This window comes from Delphinapterus leucas, chromosome 16, assembly GCF_059928025.1.
Source record: "Delphinapterus leucas isolate spDelLeu-1000000601 "Yukka" chromosome 16, BTC_Dleu_Yukka2, whole genome shotgun sequence".
Taxonomy (NCBI): domain Eukaryota; kingdom Metazoa; phylum Chordata; class Mammalia; order Artiodactyla; family Monodontidae; genus Delphinapterus; species Delphinapterus leucas.
This window is the reverse complement of record NC_143144.1, coordinates 24,187,555-24,205,737: the sequence shown is the minus strand read 5'-3', so window position 1 is coordinate 24,205,737 and position 18,183 is coordinate 24,187,555. Positions and strand designations below refer to the sequence as shown.

General features: G+C 39.8%; 1 protein-coding gene across 1 annotated transcript; it reads right to left on the bottom strand.

The window, feature by feature from the left end:
- Positions 1–346: 346 nt before the first annotated feature.
- Positions 347–16,777, bottom strand: SRGN (serglycin). The gene is made up of 3 exons (XM_022590743.2): positions 16,647–16,777; positions 7,618–7,765; positions 347–1,229 (listed from the first exon to the last, which is right to left on the bottom strand). Exons 1-3 carry the CDS (start codon positions 16,720–16,722, stop codon positions 998–1,000), a joined length of 456 nt encoding a protein of 151 aa, XP_022446451.1. The 5' UTR covers positions 16,723–16,777; the 3' UTR covers positions 347–997.
- Positions 16,778–18,183: the final 1,406 nt, after the last annotated feature.

The window sequence follows — 18,183 nt, the reverse complement described above, 5'->3', positions numbered from 1 at the left end:
TGGACAAGGTGTCTCTCTTCCACAGAGGTTAATTTGAATAAGTCCTCAGTTCTGAAGAGGGGATCTAGATGGTACAGAACAGGATCCATGACAATGATGCTGACAGGCTTTTCAGAATTAAGGGGAACAGAGATGAGTATAGTATAGCCTTAAAGAAGAGGAATTGTTTGTTCAAGAGTAACCCTCTCTGTAGCATGATTGTTTTCTTCATCTGCTAGTTAACAGGATTTGATTCCAGTTACAAAATTTGGTCTCACTGTAAAATAACTTTACAGATATTTTGTTGATGAGAATCTAGAAACATTTGAACAAATAATTACTTCATGAACAAGAGAGCCCAGACAGCTTGACCCTTTGATTATACTTCTGCTTTAATAATGTTTGAAAATACATAGATATCCAGGAAAAAAAGTAAAGCAGTATGAGGTATTGAGAGCACAATTGTGCTTTAATCTGGGTGTTAAGTTTCTAATTGTGACAGCAATCACACTTCTAAGCAAATGCTGTCCACTAGCTCTGCAAACACCTCCAGTGGTACTATTAAAGCAGTTAACTTCACACTGTAAAACATGTCAAATACCCACTCTGTACATTCACTGTATGTTTCATCTGTGTTTTTTCACAAAAAAAGAGGCATATCTAGATTTCAGAGTCAGCTTCCTGAAGATTTAGATATGAAATAATGCCTGTCAATTTGTTTCTCAAACTAAATGTTTTAAGAACAGTATAATTTATTCTTTAAAGCAATTTTATACATATGTGGAGTCTAGTTAACTTCATAGTGATGTTGTTGAATACAATACAAAACAAATGCAGGTATTTTCCAGGACATTAGGATAGAAAAAGGAGGCTTTAAGAATTCATGAGAAAAAAAAGATAAAACTTAAACTTCCTTTTCAGATGTTTTAAATTTTCTATAAAGCTTTTTGTCCTCAAATTAATCATTTAACCATGGTACACAAATACATTGCCTGGTGTCAAGCTGGGAAACCCTCTCTTATATAGTAAAATCCTCTTCTGGTCCATTCTGACCCAAGTCCTGGTTGTCTGAGGGCAAATTTCTCTCCAGAGACCTAAAGTTGTAATAAAAAGCATCGTTTTCTTCTCGTGGTTGGTATTCCTGTTCGATTTCACGTAGGAAGCCACTTCCAGAGCCACTTCCAGAGCCTGATCCTGAAAAGTCCTCAGAAAGAGGGAAGACATCATTCAAGTTCCTGGATTTCATCATTCTGAAGCATGACAGAAAAGTGGAAAAGAAACATTAAAGTTTGAGACATGAAAAGATAATCATAATAAATTTTTTAAGATATGAAAGTAAATGTAGCCACTCCGTTGCTCAAATTTTAAGTTAAAAGTTTCCCAGTTATTTAATGTTTTAAAACAAAAAATAAGTCAGACCTTTCCACATATTTACAATTCTTACTGTATCTAACTCGTTGCCTTTATCAGCTTCACATCTACTCATTGCAGATGCATATAAAAATGCTAATTTTCTTATCACTAACATAGCAATCCTATATTTAGAATTTACTTAAGGGGTCATTTATTTTTTACAGAAAAGATCCCATTTTTACACTTTCTCCCACTGAAGAAAGGGAGAAGAGAAAGGGAGAAGAAAGGGAGAAGTCTCTAATTTACACAAGTAAATTAGACTAGATATATATTTTTCCTATTTTAAAAATTCTGCAAAATCTCTAATAACTTCACAGGGCTTCAACAAAGCTCACACTTAAGAAATTCTTTGCAACAAGTCATGCATTATATTTGCCAGCATGTTAACATTCAATCTCCTCCCCGCAAATAAGTGCATTCATTCAACTGGGTTCAGTGGGGTAGTTTGAAATCCACTCAGCACCAAAGGACCAGAGCAATGATGCCACCCATCAGTGGCAGAATAAGGCAACAAAGCATCAGAGACAAAAGTTGAGTTTCACAGCCTATGGGTCATTTTCTACATGAAAATAATAAACCACAGGCCATACAACAGATTAGAGTTTCCTTCATGCCTACATTCGATAAATATCGAATATCTGATCCCTGTTCTGAGGGCCTGGGATAGAATGGGGACTGATAGATGAGGTCCCTGCTCAGAGGTTTATAACTTTGGCGGGGAGACAGACAATAAAAAGTGAATAAGCAAATCAGGAAAATATTAGGTGGGGCTAAATGTTATGCAGAGAAACAAAGTGGAATAATGTAATAGAGGGTGACCTGCTGGATAGTTGGTCAGCTGGATAGGAAAAGGAATCAGAGCTGGAAACAGATTTGGTAGTTTCTCCCTCTCCCTCTCCCTCTCCCTCTCCCTCTCCCTCTCTCTCACACACACACACACACATATAGTATTTAAAGCCATGCAACAGGATGAAGTCACCCAAAAAAGGCATGCAGATACAAAAGCAGCCCACGACAGAGCTAGGGCCACCCCAACATATTAAATATTAATCAAAGGAGAAAGAACAGCCAGGGAAGTAGAAGGAAACCCAAGACAAGGTGGGGCCATGGAAGCCCAGAGAAAAAAGTATTTCAGAGGAAGGGTGGTCAACTGTTTTTGAAAACAACTGACAAGTCAAGTGGGAATTCCCTGGCGGTTCAGTGGTTAGGACTCTGCACTTCAGTGCCAAGGGCACAGGCTCTATCCTTAGCCCGGAACTAAGATCCCACAAGCCATGTGGCGCAGGAAAAAAAAGAGAGAGAGAGAGAAGTCAAGTAAGCTAAACATAGAGAAGTAACCAGCAGATGTGTCAACAGGAAGTAATTGTGACCTATTTGGTTGCTGTTTTTATTCTTTTGGATCACCATTCTCCCTATCCCTTTTTTTTTTTTTTTTTTTGCGGTACGCGGGCCTCTCAGTGTTGTGGCCTCTCCCGCTGCAGAACACAGGCTCCGGACGCGCAGGTTCAGCGGCCATGGCTCACGGGCCCAGCCGCTCCACGGCATGTAGGATCTTCCCGGACCAGGGCACGAACCCATGTGCCCTGCATCGGCAGACGGACTCTCAACCACTGCGCCACCAGGGAAGACCTCCCTATCCCTTCTTGCCTCCCTCCCTCCTAAACGTGTACAATAACTATGACTGCTACAAACTTGTATATAGTTTTTGGATCAAATAACATGAGGAGATGGGGAACCATTAAAAATTGGGACTCCTGCTCTCCTTTGCTTTGTAAATTCAGAAGTCGGGGGTGGGAAAGAGGGATAGTTAAGATGTTTAAAAAACTTTAAGCTCCCTTGGAACTTTTACCAGTGTGGAGGAAAATAAAAAAGAACTTAAATTGGGAATTCCCTGGCAGTCCAGTGGTTAGGACTCCACGCTTTCACTGCCGAGGGCCCAGGTTCAATTAAAAAAAAAAAAGAAATTAAAAAAAAAAAAAGTGGGCTTCCCTGGTGGCGCAGTGGTTGACAGTCCGTCTGCCGATGCAGGGGACACGGTTTCGTGCCCCGGTCCGGGGGGATCCCACATGCCGCGGAGCAGCTGGGCCCGTGAGCCATGGCCGCTGAGCCTGCGCGTCCGGAACCTGTGCTCCGCAACGGGAGAGGCCACAGAAGTGAGAGGCCCATGTACCGCAAAGAAAAAGTAAGTGCTTCTACCAAGCTCTCTGGGTGAAGGTAGAACCAGAAGGGGTTGAGGAGATAGTAAGCATCGGCAACCCTATCAGGAAGTGTTACTATGAAGAGGAGCAGAGAATGGGGCAACAGCTGGAAAGGATGCAGAGTCAAAGAGGGGATTTTACCTAAATGTAGGAGATACCAGAGAATGTCTGCATACTGATGAGAAGAAGATGCTGGGTTCAGAGGGTTAACTGCAGAATTAAAGTCCTGGAGAAGGTGCATGGGGATAGGATGCCCAGCACAAGGAGGGGTGGCCTTAGAAGCTGCCACAGTCATAGTACAGTCAAGAAACTTACCTAAATATTTAAGACAGGGAATTGCTAACACATGAGATGGAAGAGAAGCAAAGCCAAATAGGGAATAATAAGGAAACCCGGAGATGAGGAACAGCAAGAAAATATTTCCCTCCCTGGGCTAGAGGGACAGTGGAGGAGGTGGTACTACCTGAGCCCAGGGACCAAGAGCATCTGGTGGAAGCTGAAGCCATGGATGAGACACAGCCGTGCCAGAGGTGCCACCCAAGGCAGGAATGAGAAGAAACATACTTGTCTCTCCTTGCTGCCCACGCTGACCAGTCTCCCTTTCAGGCATCCCACTGGCCAAACTCAGCCACAGATCTGGGAGCCTGAGAAATGCAGACCATAGGGATCAGCCCTCACCACCCTCACCCAACGCAGAGCAGGGAGATGGAAGGAGAAGAAATGGATCTGAGAGCAAGAGTGTCCAAGACCATCAGAGAAGCAGGGGCTGTGCATCCATATTAACAGGAGTGTCAGAGCAAGAAGGAAAGTTGCTGGCTGAGGAAAGGGAAGATCCTAGAGATTTTTTTTTATTTATTATTTTTAGTTGAGGTAGAGTTGATTTACAATACTATATACATTTCAGGTGTACAACAGTGATTCACAATTTTAAAGGTTATATTCCATTTATAGTTATTATAAAATATTGGCTATATTCCCTGTGTTGTACAATACATCCATGTAGATTATTTATTTATTTTTATTTATTTATTTTTGGCTGTGATGTGTCTTCCTTGCTATGCGCAGACTTTCTATAGTTGGCGCGAGCCGCGGCTACTCTTCATTGCGGTGCGCGGGCTTCTCATTGCGGTGGCTTCTCTTGTTGCAGAGCATGGGCTCTAGGCGCACAGGCTCAGTAGTTGTGGCACACGGGCTTAGTTGCTCTGCAGCATGTGGGATCTTCCCGGACCAGGGCTTGAACCCGCGTCCCCTGCATTGGCAGGCGGATTCTGAACCACTGAGCCACCAGGAAAGCCCGATTATTTATTTTATTCACAGTAGTTTGTACCTCTTAATCCCCTGCCCCTAGCTTGCCCCTCCCTCTTCCTTCTCCCCACTGGTAACCACTGGTTTGTTCTCTATATCTGTGTGTCTGTTCCTTTTTTGTTATATTCACAAGTTTGTTTTATTTTTTAGATTCCACATACAAGTGATATCATACAGTATTTGTCTTCTCTGTCTGACTTATTTCACTAAGCATAATACCCTCCAAGTCCATCCGTGTTGCTGCAAATGGCAAAATTTCGTTCTTTTTTATGGCTGGGTAGTATTCCAATGTGTATGTGTGTGTGTGTGTGTGTATCACGTCTTCTTTATCCATTCATCTACTGATGGACGCTTAGATTGCTTCCATATCTTGGCTATTATAAATAATGCTGCTATGAACATTGGGGTACATATATCTTTTCAAATTAGTGTTTTCATTTTCTTTGGATATATACCCAGGAATACAATTGCAGGATCATATGGTAACTCTATTTTTAGTTTTCTGAGGAACCTCCACACTGTTTTGTACAGTGGTTGCACCAATATACATTCCCATTAACAAGGTACAAGGGTCCCCTTTTCTCTACATCCTCACCAGCAATTTATTATTTGTGATCTTTTTGATGACAGCCATTCTGACAGGTGGGAGGTGATATTCATTGTGGTTTTAATTTGCATTTCTCTGGTGATTAGCGATGTTGAGCATCTTTTCATGTGCCTGTTGTCTAACTGGATGTGTTCTTTGGAAAAATGTCTATTCAGATCTTCTGCCCAGTTTTTAATCGGGATGTTTGTTTTTTTGATGTTGAGTTGTATGAGCTGTTTATATACTTTAGATATTAACCCCTTATTCGTCATATCACTTGCAAATATTTTCTCCCATTCAGTAGGTTGTCCTTTCGTTTGTCGATGGTCTCCTTGCTGTGCAAAAGCTTTTAAGTTTAATTAGGTCCCATTTGTTTATTTTTGCTTTTGTTTCCTTTGCCTTAGGACACGGATCCAAAAAAATATTGCTACAATTTATGTCAAAGAGTGTGGAAGATCACACAGATTTGAGGAGGGAAGAAATAGTGTAAATATTTGTTTTGGAGGACTTGCGTTGTTCCTCTAATATCTTAGATTTAAATGAATCACTGTTGAAATCCGTGACTTAAAATAATGGAGGATGCTGTAATATCACGTTCAAGCTTTATGCCGTGGACCTAAAAGCACAGGGTTGCAGAGTTGCATTTTGAAGATGGTGGTGATATAATTTCAGTGATGAAGGGGGTTACCAGGATCCCCAAAGTGATGATAGACTTACGTGGTTTGGGCATGATGATTTACGTGGCTTTCAGGGGAGTGATTTTCTATTTAAGCCTGAAGATTAAAACTTTTATGATAATTCTTTTCATAATGTATCTTTGCTACATATAATTTTGATATTCATTGAAATAATGGGTTTTAATACAATTCAATTTTTGTTACTTATGAATTCCTATTGGATCTTTTTTGCAAGTATAAGGCAGGTTTTATTTGATCAAGAAGAGTTTTGGATATATGGACACCAAGGGAGGAAGTGGGGTGGGGGATGAATTGGGAGATTGCGGTTGACATTTATACACTAATATGTATAAAATAGATAATAAGAACCTGCTGTATAAAACGTAAATTAATTTAATTTAAGTTAAAAAAAGAAGAGTTTTGACTTTCTTTTTTATGAGTCGTGGTCACTTATTCTTCCTTTCCCTAATTTCTTCTTTTTTTTTTATCACTACTATCTAAACGGAACATTTTTGTCACCCCTCAAAAATCTTGTACCTAATAGCAGTCACTCTTTATTCCTTCCTCCCTCACAGTCCCTGGCAACCACTACTCTATTTCTGTCTCTATGGATTTGCCTATTCTGGACATTTCACATAAATGGAATCATACAATATGTGGCTTTTTGTGTCTGGTTTCCTTCACTTTGCATAATGTTTTCAGGATTCACCCATGTTGTAGCATTTATCAATAACTCCTTCTTTCTTATGGCCAAATAATATTCTACTTAAGGGATGTACCACATTTTGTTTATCCATTCAGGTGACAGACTCCTATTGGATTTTAATATACAATGTGCTCTATTTACATTAATAAAATAATGTTCAATCATTTTCAATACCTATTGGTGAAAAGTATTCAATTTTTGTTTATGCCACAAGAAAAAGACCTTGCAAAAGTGTAGGTGAATAGGGACCTCCCTGGTGGCGCAGTGGTTAAGAATCTGCCTGCCAGTGCAGGAGACACAGGTTCTATCTCTGGTCTGGGAAGATCCCACATGCCGCAGAGCAGCTAAGCCCGCGCTCCGCAACTACTCAGCCCGCATGCCTAGAGCCCATGCTCCGCAACAAAAGAAACCACCACAATGAGAAGCCCGTGCACCGCAACGAAGAGTAGCCCCTGCTCTCAGCAACTAGAGAAAGCCCGCGCGCAGCAACAAAGACCCAACTCAGCCAAAAATAAATAAATTTTAAAAAATAAATAAAATTCTTAAAAAGGTAGGTGAATCATGTATTCTTGTGCATCTCATATACCAGTAAATACAGTACTGTTTTACCCTGTACTGTGCAGTGAAAACCTAACCATGGAACCTAACCATGGAAGCAAGAGCCTGAAGAAAAACGCTCTTGGCAACCCTCCCACCTCCACGCCAAGATCTCAGCAGCGGATGGTGAAAGTAAAATCAAGAAAGTCCACTTACGAAAAAGGGTCAGTCCTTGGAGATAGGATTCTGTTGTATTCACCTGGAAGTAGATCGAACTCTGGTCCCTTTTCATCAATGCAGTTTGCAGAATTGCTGTCAGGGTTGCAGCGTACCCACTGGTATCTGGCTTTCCGCACAGGAGAACCTGCTCAAACATGGAACCCACGTGGTCAATAAATGTCTCTTACACAGCTTCTAATCACTCTGTCCCTAAGAAATTTATAATTAAATAGATTCTAAATTTGGTAGGTAAGGTGTGGACAGGTTTTATGATCATTAATATCACAGGAGCACCGACTATTTGCTAGCCCTTTATGCACACCATTTGTCCTTCTCACAACACCCCTCTAAAGTAGCCTAGAGTTTAAGGTTAGAACAGGCTTTGGCAATTAGCTTCCTGGAGTGAAGTCCCAGCTCTGCTACTGGTGAGCTGTGAAACCTTAACTTCCCCAAGCCCCCACCAGAAAACTGAGGTACTAAGAGTGTCTCTTTTTCATAAGCTGGTCACAAAAATTAAATGAGAAAATGCATGTAAAGATCTTAACATAGTGCCAGGTACACAGTAAACACTTGAAAATATTAACTATCATTATCTTTGCACTATTTTTTCCATTTTATACAAAGGAAAACTGAGGCTGCACAGGTACTGAGTAAAGGACCCAGGATTCAAACCTGTATCTGACCTGAATCCTGCCTGCTCTGGTAGAGATGAGTTGAATCATGCTCAGAAAGGTTAAGGAATGTACCAATTGGTACCCGAGATACTACAGAGCCCTAGTTCTTTAGGGCCATTCTTGGGTATTGAAAAGAAATTCTTGGGTATTCTTGGGAATGAAAAGTAGGTTAAAAACTTGGCCTCTTTCTTTGCCCTCACATCTAGTCAGAGATTTCAAAAATCCCTCGGCAGTGAAAGCCTGGGGTCCTAACTACTGGACCGCCAGGGAATTCCCTCCAAGGTATATTATTAAGTTAAAAAAAGTAAAGAACACTATGAATTGTTTGTTACCATTTGTGTGTGTTTGTGTTTTTTCACACTATATTTACATATATGCTTACATGCACAGAACATCTCTGAAAAGATACACAGCAAACTGATCATCTTTGTGGAGGGAATTGGTGGCTGGAAGACAGTGGAAGGAAGAGCATTGACTTTTCACTGCATATCCTTTTGAATCATTAGATTTTTGAGCCATATGTATGTATTATCTATTCAAAATTATTTTTATTTTTTGACAGCTTTCTTAAGGTGGACTTGCCATTCAATAAGCTGTGCATATTTAAAGTGCACAATTTGTTTCGACAAATGGATACACAATGGAACCATCACCACAATCAAGGGTATGAACATATTCAACATCCCCCAGAGTTTCCTTGTGCCCCTTTTTGATCCTGCCCTTCTCCCTCCCTCCTCCTGACTCCCCCCAGCCCCCCTCAACCATCAATCTACTTACTGTCATTATAAATTAGTTTGCATTTTCTAGAATTTATGTAAATGGATACATACAGCAACTTGTCAATGGTTTCCTGACTTTAACTCAGGTTCTAGAGGGCTCTCTACCTTTTATAGTACTCTCTCCTAGAAATGGAGAGTTTATTTAGATATTCCTTACATCTAAACTGCTTTTGTTGCAATTTTTAATAACATTTATCTTAGAAAAGGAATGTATGTTCATTATAGAAAATTTTGAAAAATGTAGCAAACCAACATACAAAAAAATTTACTCCTAGTCGCATTACCCAGCCCTCCCAAAGACCGTAAGTTCTGGAGTTTTGCTTTTTTTCCCTCTGGGTATCTGTATTTCTAGGAGAGTATGCACAAGTTGTGTCCTATTCTCAACCAGCAGAGGTTGAAAAGTGAAGCCTCTACTGAGGTCAAATTCACTTTACATCTTAATGGGATGGCCAAGGACTTTGTTCTTAAAAGATTGCAGAACCACAGAACTTTTGCAAAATGTCCTCTTTCCTAATGAAACTCTATTATGTCTGTTTACACTCAACTTTGTCCTAGCTAATATTTCTGATTAATTTTATAAATACAGCATTGCTAAGTTATTAATAACATCATTAAGATATACATTATATACATATATATGGAGAGAGAGAGAGAGAAAATATATAAAGAATTCATAAAAAAAAAAAGAATTCATGATGCTGTTCACCTTAGTATTATTTAAAATAGGGAAACAGGAAATAACTAAATAATCAAAACAAGAGAAAATACTCAGATTAATTATGAGGCATTCATATGAGAGACTATTAAACAAATGGGAAAAAAGCAGTAGTTATGGAAAAGACTATATAGCATCATAGGAAAATCTATGTTCAAAAATGAGTTTAAAAAAAGCAGAGGGGACTTCCCTCGTGGTCCAGTGGTTAAGAATCCACCTTCCAATGCAGGGGACTCGGGTTCTATCCCTGGTCAGGGAACTAAGATCCCATATGCTGCAGGGCAACTAAGCCCGCACACCGCAACTATGAGCCCACAAGCCATAACTAGAGAGCCCTTGCGCCACAACTACTGAGCCCGCACGTGCTGGAGCCTTTGCGCCACCACTAGAGAGGAGTCCGTGTGCCACACGAAAGATCCTGTGTGCTGCAACTAAAACCTGATACAGCCAAAAATAAATAAATAAATATTTTTAAAAAAGCAGAATACCACTCTATGCATAATAGTTGTTAATGCAACTACATAAATAGATATCGGGGGGGTGAGGAATGGGAGGAAATACACAGAAATAACTATAGTGGTAGACTCTGGTGATTTTTTTCTCACTTTGTTTTCTAAATTGCTGTAATAAACAATATTCTTTTAAAAATATAAACAAAACAAAGACTCTAATGTAGAAAGTAAATGTTCTCCCATTGTTTTCCTTCTTTCTTTCTGTCTGTCTTACTTTCATTCATTCTTTCTTTTAGAACTACTATTCTATCACAATCTTCCCATGGTTCCTGAATATAGCTTACAGTTTCTGGTCTGGGATGCTACTCATCCAGAATGGGTTAGCTTTGTCACTGCTTGGAGGCTGGAGGTAAGGCTTGACATGTCAAGTTGACATGATGTCAACTTGATGTTGACAAGTTGACATCAAGGCTTGATGTCAAGTTGACATCACAATGTCTCCCCCTTACTAGCTGTGTAACCTTAACCTCCCTGTACCTCAATTTCCTCATCCATAAAATGGGGACAGTAGTAGCTCTAATAATGAGATATAAATATTAGGCTCGTAGAATAGTACCTAGCACCATGGTCAGAGCTCTTTTTTTTTTTTTTTTGCGGTACGCGGGCCTCTCACTGTTGTGGCCTCTCCCATTGCGGAGCACAGGCTCCGGACGCGCAGGCTCAGCGGCCATGGCTCACCGGCCTAGCCGCTCTGCGGCATGTGGGATCTTCCCGGACCAGGGCACGAACCCGTGTCCCCTGCATCGGCAGGCGGACTCTCAACGACTGCGCCACCAGGGAAGCCCAGAGCTCTTTATTTATTTAAATTAATCTCTCCCTTTTCTTTTCTTTTCTTTTTTAACATTTATTTGTTTATTTATTTTGGCTGCACTGGGTCTTGGTTGCAGCACGCAGAATCTTCATTGCGCCATGCGGGATCTTTGTTGCAGCATGCGGACTTCTTAGTTGCGGCATGTGAACTCTTAGTTGACACAGGCATAGGAGATCTAGTTCCCCGACCAGGGATCGATCCTGGGCCCCCTGCATTGGGAGCACGGAGTCTTAACCGGTGGACCACCAGGAAAGTCCCGTCAGAGCTCTTTAAATGCTAGTTTCTCTGCTGAGGAGGAGAATGAGAATGACCTATTGACCTATCTCTGATAGTGAACAGTTTGTAGAGAGACCAAATTTAAATTCCTGTTCCACCACAGTATCCCATAATAGTATCCCAAAGAGTTCCTGTTTAAACAAGATAAAAGTATCTGAAACATCTAGCACAAGCCTTTGCACATGGTAGGTATTTAATACATTTTAGCTCCTTCTCCTCTGATTCTTTCCTGAAGGAGCTTAAGCTTGGCATCTACTGAATTGTTACTTAGAAGCGTCATCATTGTGAGTCAGGTAAAAATTCGACATCTGCTCCAGCAGAGGGCAACGTCTTCACACCCCATGCCGTCTAGACCAGCGCGGTCCAATAGAAACAAGAGAAACCATCCGTACACGTATGGATGTTACAACAGCCATATTTTAAAAAGTAAAAAAGAGGTGACATTAATTTGAAAATATTTTACTTAAATATATTCAAATATTGTCACAACATAATCAATGTAAGTTATTAATGGATATTTTACACTTTTTTTCATCCTAAGATTTCAAATCTGGTGTGTATTTTGCACTTACACCATACCTCATTTTGGACTTGCCACATTTCACACATTTCAAGTGCTTAGTAGCCACAAGAAGCCCGTGGCTACCATTTCAGACAGAGCAGGTCTAGACAATTCTTCTCTACTGTCGTGGATGGCTGAATATCAAACCAAGTAAGTGCTTGCATAGATAGGAAGTTAAACAGAAAAGTAAAACTAATAGTTTAATGAGGAAGCATCTAAGTGAAAGATCTCATCTTTTCACTGGTGTAAGAAACACAACTCTGGTAAATTAGAAAACTTCTAAAATACAAATTCCCTCTACAGTTTAGAATCTCAGCTTTTAAAATTTATAAAGAAGGGTTTCTTTTTTTGGGTGACAAAAATGTTCTAAAATAGACTATGGTGATGGTTGCACATATCTGTGAATATACTAAAAAACCATCGATGTACACTTTAAATGGGTGAATTGTATGGTATATGAAATCTATCTCAGTAAAGCTATTCCAAAATTGATAAAGAAATCAAAGATAGAAGTCCACCTCCCCCACAGAAATATTTATCTAGTTTGGGACTGGTGATTTTATTTTTTTAATTTAAAAAAGTTTTATTGGTATGTGTGTAACATAGCACACAATCACTCTTCTAAAATGTAAAATTCAGTGGTTTTTAGCATATTCATAGGTATGTGCAACTATCACCACAAATTTAGAACAATTTTATCATCACAGAGAAATCCCCTATCCTTTAGCTAGCCAGCTCCTGTATCTCATGCTTCTCATCCCTAAGTAACCACTAATCAATCTACTTTTTATCTCTATATTTTTAAGCAAGTTGGATGTTTCATGTAAATAAAATCATATTAGGTGTTTTCTTAATATTTATTTATTTATTTTTATTTTTGGCTGTGTCGGGACTTAGCTGCGGCACACAGGATCTTTCATTGCGGCACACGGGCTTCTCTCTAGTTGTGGTGGGCCGGCTCCAGAGTGTGTGGGCTTAGTTGCTCCACGGCATGTGGGATCTTAGTTCCCCCACCAGGGATCGAACCCACCTACCTCTGCATTGGAAGGCGGATTCTTAACCGCTGGACCACCAGGGAATTCCTGAGGTGGTTTTTCTTTTTTAAGTATAGTTGACCTAATATACTATGTTAGTTTCAGGTGCATAACATAGTGGTCCTGTATTGTTATATATTATAAAATGATCAACACACTGGGGATTTTAAATCTGCTATATTTATTCAAGGGTGTTGGCAGAATGTGAAAATTCAACAGTTCCAGCCCCCGATGTGTGGGAGTATCTTGATTCTGTCTTGCTTGAGAGAAATCTTAAGATTACCGTAATTTAAAAAATAAAAGGGAATATGCTCATGGACAGAAAAATTATCTTCCTAAGAGGTCCCACTTACAGATCTCCTGGTTAATTTTGTGGTGGATTCAAGGGAGAAGAATGTTTTTTATTTACAATCACTTCCCTCACTGCCTACCCCCGCCCTTTCTCTGTCTGTCTTTGTCTCTCTCTGTCTCTGTCTTTGCCCCTATTTCTTTCACACATACACACAAAGTCACTAGTCTTGCTTTAGCAAATACTTTCTATAAGTAAACATTACCAGAGCAAATAACTTACCCCAGTAATATCGTATTGTAATATCAATTTTTCTCCAACATCATCTCAATTTACTAATTTCCTATTCTTAATGGAGACTTGCTACAAGTGTGCTAGAAAAATTTAAGCAGAAACTGCCATGTTGTGGGGAGGGGGGGAGGGAGACCATTTCGTTCATTGTTTGGTGGCATTCAAACAGAAGTCACCATCTAAGCTGGAGCTGCTTCCTACAGGCCAATCAATTCCACAAGATGAATAAAGTTCCCCCACCCTTGCATGGTTTGACAAGCTATAAAAAGTTCCAAGTTTACTTTCAATTTCTCCTTCTCTGTCCCTCAACTCAGTGGTTTTTGTAGCAAGGGCTAGAGTCAAAGCAAGGTTGTTTTAAATAAAGAAAATCTCTAATCCATCTAGAATACAGCTAAATTGCAGTAGAAAGTTAACTCTGAACTTGAAATCAGATGACCAGCTCTGCCATTAATTAGTTGTAATGGGCCTTGGGCAAGTCTCATAAATTTTTTGCAAGAGGTTGATGTAAAGAGCAAATGAAATGATGAATGTAAGATCCAATTTTCCCCTCTATAAATTGGTGTTAATTCCTCCTCCTAGGGAATGTGACGATCCTTTACCCGAGAATCGATGTGAATCACTTTACAATCAAACAGCAGCACACATAGGTGGAATCAATATCATTATCATGATCTCAGAGGCAGTGTAGAGTGGAAACATAGTCTGGCAATGACCCCCTTGGCCACACCTGCTCATGGATTTTCCATTTTCCCTCTTTATGGGCATCTTTTAAAAAGAGAGGTAACAAAAGAGTAAGAGTCACCTCATCAATTGATGAGTAAGGCCTCATCGATAATCCCCTGGAGCTCTACATTAAATTGATTAGCCATCTGTCCTCTCCAGGGTCTCCCACACATTGTCAAACTTCCATCTCTTTGCACTTGGTAGACATACTTTTACAGCATGTCTTTACTTCAGCTTCACTTATAGTCACTGATATGGGCTGAATTGTGTCCCTCCAATTCAATGTGTTGAAGTTCTAACCCCCAGTACCTCAGAATGGGACTGTATTTGGAGACAGGGCCTTGAAAGTGATAATTAAGACATAATGAGGTCATGCAGATGAGCCCTAATCCAGTATGACTGGTTTCCTTACAAGAAGAGGAGATTGGGACATAGACACACACAAAGAACCATGTAAAGACAGAGAAAAGACGGCCATCTACACGCTGAGGAGAGAAGCTTCAGAATGAAACTAACCCTGCTGACACCTTGATCTTGGACTTCTAGCCTCCAGAACTGTGAGGAAATAAATTCCTGTTGTTTAAGCCACCCAGTCTGTGGTACTTTGTTATGGCAGCCTTAGCAAACTAATACAATAACCTAAGATGTTTTGTTTCAGTAAAAACAAGCCAAAAGCCTAGTGCAGTTGATCAGTTCAGTCAAATCAACGGGTTAAGAAAAAAAATTTTTTTAAGTGGGGAAAGAATGCTACAGAATCATATCTGGCATCACATAGAAGTATGATGAAATAGAGACCTCTCTGCAGCCTTGAGCTGATGTCACTCACACACGCAGCTGTGGGTGGACATCTATTTCCCTTCTTATTCAGATGTGAACACTAACCCTTGATTCCAATACCAACTGCACTTCTCCTTTGGAAACTCCCTAGTTTTTCAGTCCATTCATTCTCTCTTTTTTGGTTCCTTTCCCAACAAAGAGCTAAACCTACCTGGTGATGACATAAATACTAGTACTTTATAAAATGTTATAATAGTTTCTTCACTACATTCTGAAGAATACCTATTACATAAAGAATGCTTTTGTTTTCATTTTAGTTTTCCCTATAGAACCTTAGTGGGGAATGTGACATTTCTGGGAAATTTTGAAGATGTAAAGACTCACAGAGCTCTGGTCAGGGTAGACCCAGCACCAACAGGTCACTCAAGTCTGTGCTACAAACATGGACCTGACTGCTTGGATCTTGTCAGAACACATGAGAGAATTATTTCATCAAGCTGAAGGTTTTCCCTAAAAGATCCAAGTAAAGCCTGTTCCTTACATTCAACGATGTTTTATACCTTAAAAAATAAATAGACTAATGGAAAATTTCAGCAACAGTATTTGCTGGTTTTTTCTTCAATAATTGCATAACAAGAAGAAAGTGATTTTATAAATTTCCGATACATAATGAATGTATCTGAGATCATGTGTACAATTTCATTTCCACCAGAAGTAAAAACAAGACAACTAGAAGTAACTTCAAAGAAACAAATCCAGGATATGTGCAATCACCATGACTCAATATTTCCTTTACAGTTTGGAGGAACTTTAGTTTTTCTACTATAAATTCTCCCATCTACTTATCAGGCCATGACTTTCTGCCTTATTCAGACATGATGGCTTATTTACCAAAGGAGAAGAAATTGTATTTTTCCTACAAACTGATTGTTTTCATTTTCTTAGTCATTAAAGGTTTTAAGTTGTTTCATTCTGACTAAACAACCCTAAATGATAGACCTAATAAGGAATTTCCCAATGTGATGTTTCTCTGAGCAACAAAACAATTACTAAAATTCTTTGGCCTCTCTTTAAAATCTGAGATGGTTTTCATTAACTATGTCTAAATATAATTGAATTTTCACTAAGAACCAAGTTTAAAAAAGGAGAAAAAATACACGCAAATTTACTCTGATTTTAAAAATAGTATTTCCCAGTGTCACAATAATTATGACACTACCATATTATGTTAAAACTTGGGATTGATGTAGACACTTAGGGGTAGGTCATTTTCTATATTCCTTTCTTAAGCGTTTAAAAATTTATAAACCATTTTCATGTGACAATAAAATAGTACATTTCAATCATTTTAAGAATTTATAAGGTCACACCTCCCTCAGAGTTTAAATTTTTTTGGTACCAAACTTAACCAATCTCACACCAAGGAGTTCAGCTACCCCAAATCCTTTTTTTTTTTTTTTTCTTTTTTTGGCCTCCTTTCCCACAGTATAATACATTCCATACCTTAAAGCAAATATAAACATTTGTGTGGACCCCAGGACTTACAAGGAAGATTATAGGGGGACAAGATTCCTGGGTATTACCTTGAACTGAAGAACCCAAAATCAGGATGAAGGCGAGAGCCAGGACAAGCCTACTGCACTGGAGGAGCACCTGCATGATGACCAACTTGCTTCAGCTCCACCGTCTGCACGCCAACCTCACGACAGGGAAGTGTAGCAGGGTGCTCTCTGTCCCTTTTAGAAAAGGTTCCAAAACCTCAAACCCTGCCCAGAACACACGTCACAGTTTCCTGAACAAATAGAAAGAAATCCACATCAAACCCCAGAAAGATTTAGAAAAAAAAAAAAGGCAGAAAAATAACTATTCATACCCATTATGAAACTGCAGTGGACTCTCCCCAGGTCTGCTTTTTCAAAAGTTTTGTTGTTTGCCGCTTGCTGAGTAGAATCAGCATTCAGGACACTTTGTTTTTTCTTTCTTCAGGTAACAATCTAAACACGAGATTGCTAACATTAAGAGCCCGCTGCACAGTTGATGAGATAAGGGAGCTAGATGCTGCCATGCTGCCTTTTCATCACTAATGCCCTTCAACATAAAATATTCTTAATTTTCTTTTTCATCAGGAGTAGCATAACTCACTGAGCCAAGCTCAAGAAGTGAAACTTCAAAGCTGAGTTTTAATCTACAAGAAAGTGTTGTCAGATTTCAAATGAGCAGTTTCTTCTTACTGGACTCAGTTTCTCCCACTGGCTCACCAGCTTTCCCTCTGCCTCAAGAATCTAGTGAGGATTTTCGGTTACAAAGAACTGGGTAAAACAGAAAAATGATTTTGCAGTCCTCTGCTCCTTCACACCGAGTATTTCTTATGATTTCATAAGAAATACTTTCATGTTTTTCTCCTGGTAAAACTTTTCAACTTGACTTTTGGTCTTCTGGCCTTGAATAAGCCGGAAATCAAAAACAAGGGGAGGTTGTCCTGTCAGTGGGCTGCTGGACCTCAGAAAATACAAAACAACAAAGTAAAGGAACAGCATTTTCCCCATGTCCTGGGGATTGTGTGCTGACTGAGGCCCGAGGAACACGAGGTAGAGGCTCCTTATTAAAGTCACATAATAAACACAACAGTTTATCACACGCCCTTGTCCTTGGGGCATGTACTTTTCCCTTACTTCCAGTCAAGATTCAACCTCTCTCCATTGCAACACGTCTAACCCTACAATGCCCACTTTCCATTTTCATCCTCACTCTGGCCTGTCCTTTGACAGGAGGGAGGAGTTTCCCTTCCCTTGTTCTAGCCTTCCTGCTGATTCCTTTACCATTTCCTGCTAAGGACGGGCCTCAGGATCTAATCGCTGAGCAGCTGTGGTGCAAGTCCACAAAGGCTACAAAGAATGCACATTTTGACCCTCCTCAGAACCAGCTGGACGTGTGTCTGGGGACTCCTCCAAGTGCAGTAACCAACTCCCAAACTCACAAACCCAGTGAGTTCCCCACCATGGAATATTGGTTTCAGCTTGAAATAACAACCCTCATCTTTGGTCCCTTTTAATCCTATCCCCCAATTTAAAACCCTGGCACCAAAACAATAATCCCTGTCAATAGCTTCAACAAGGCTGC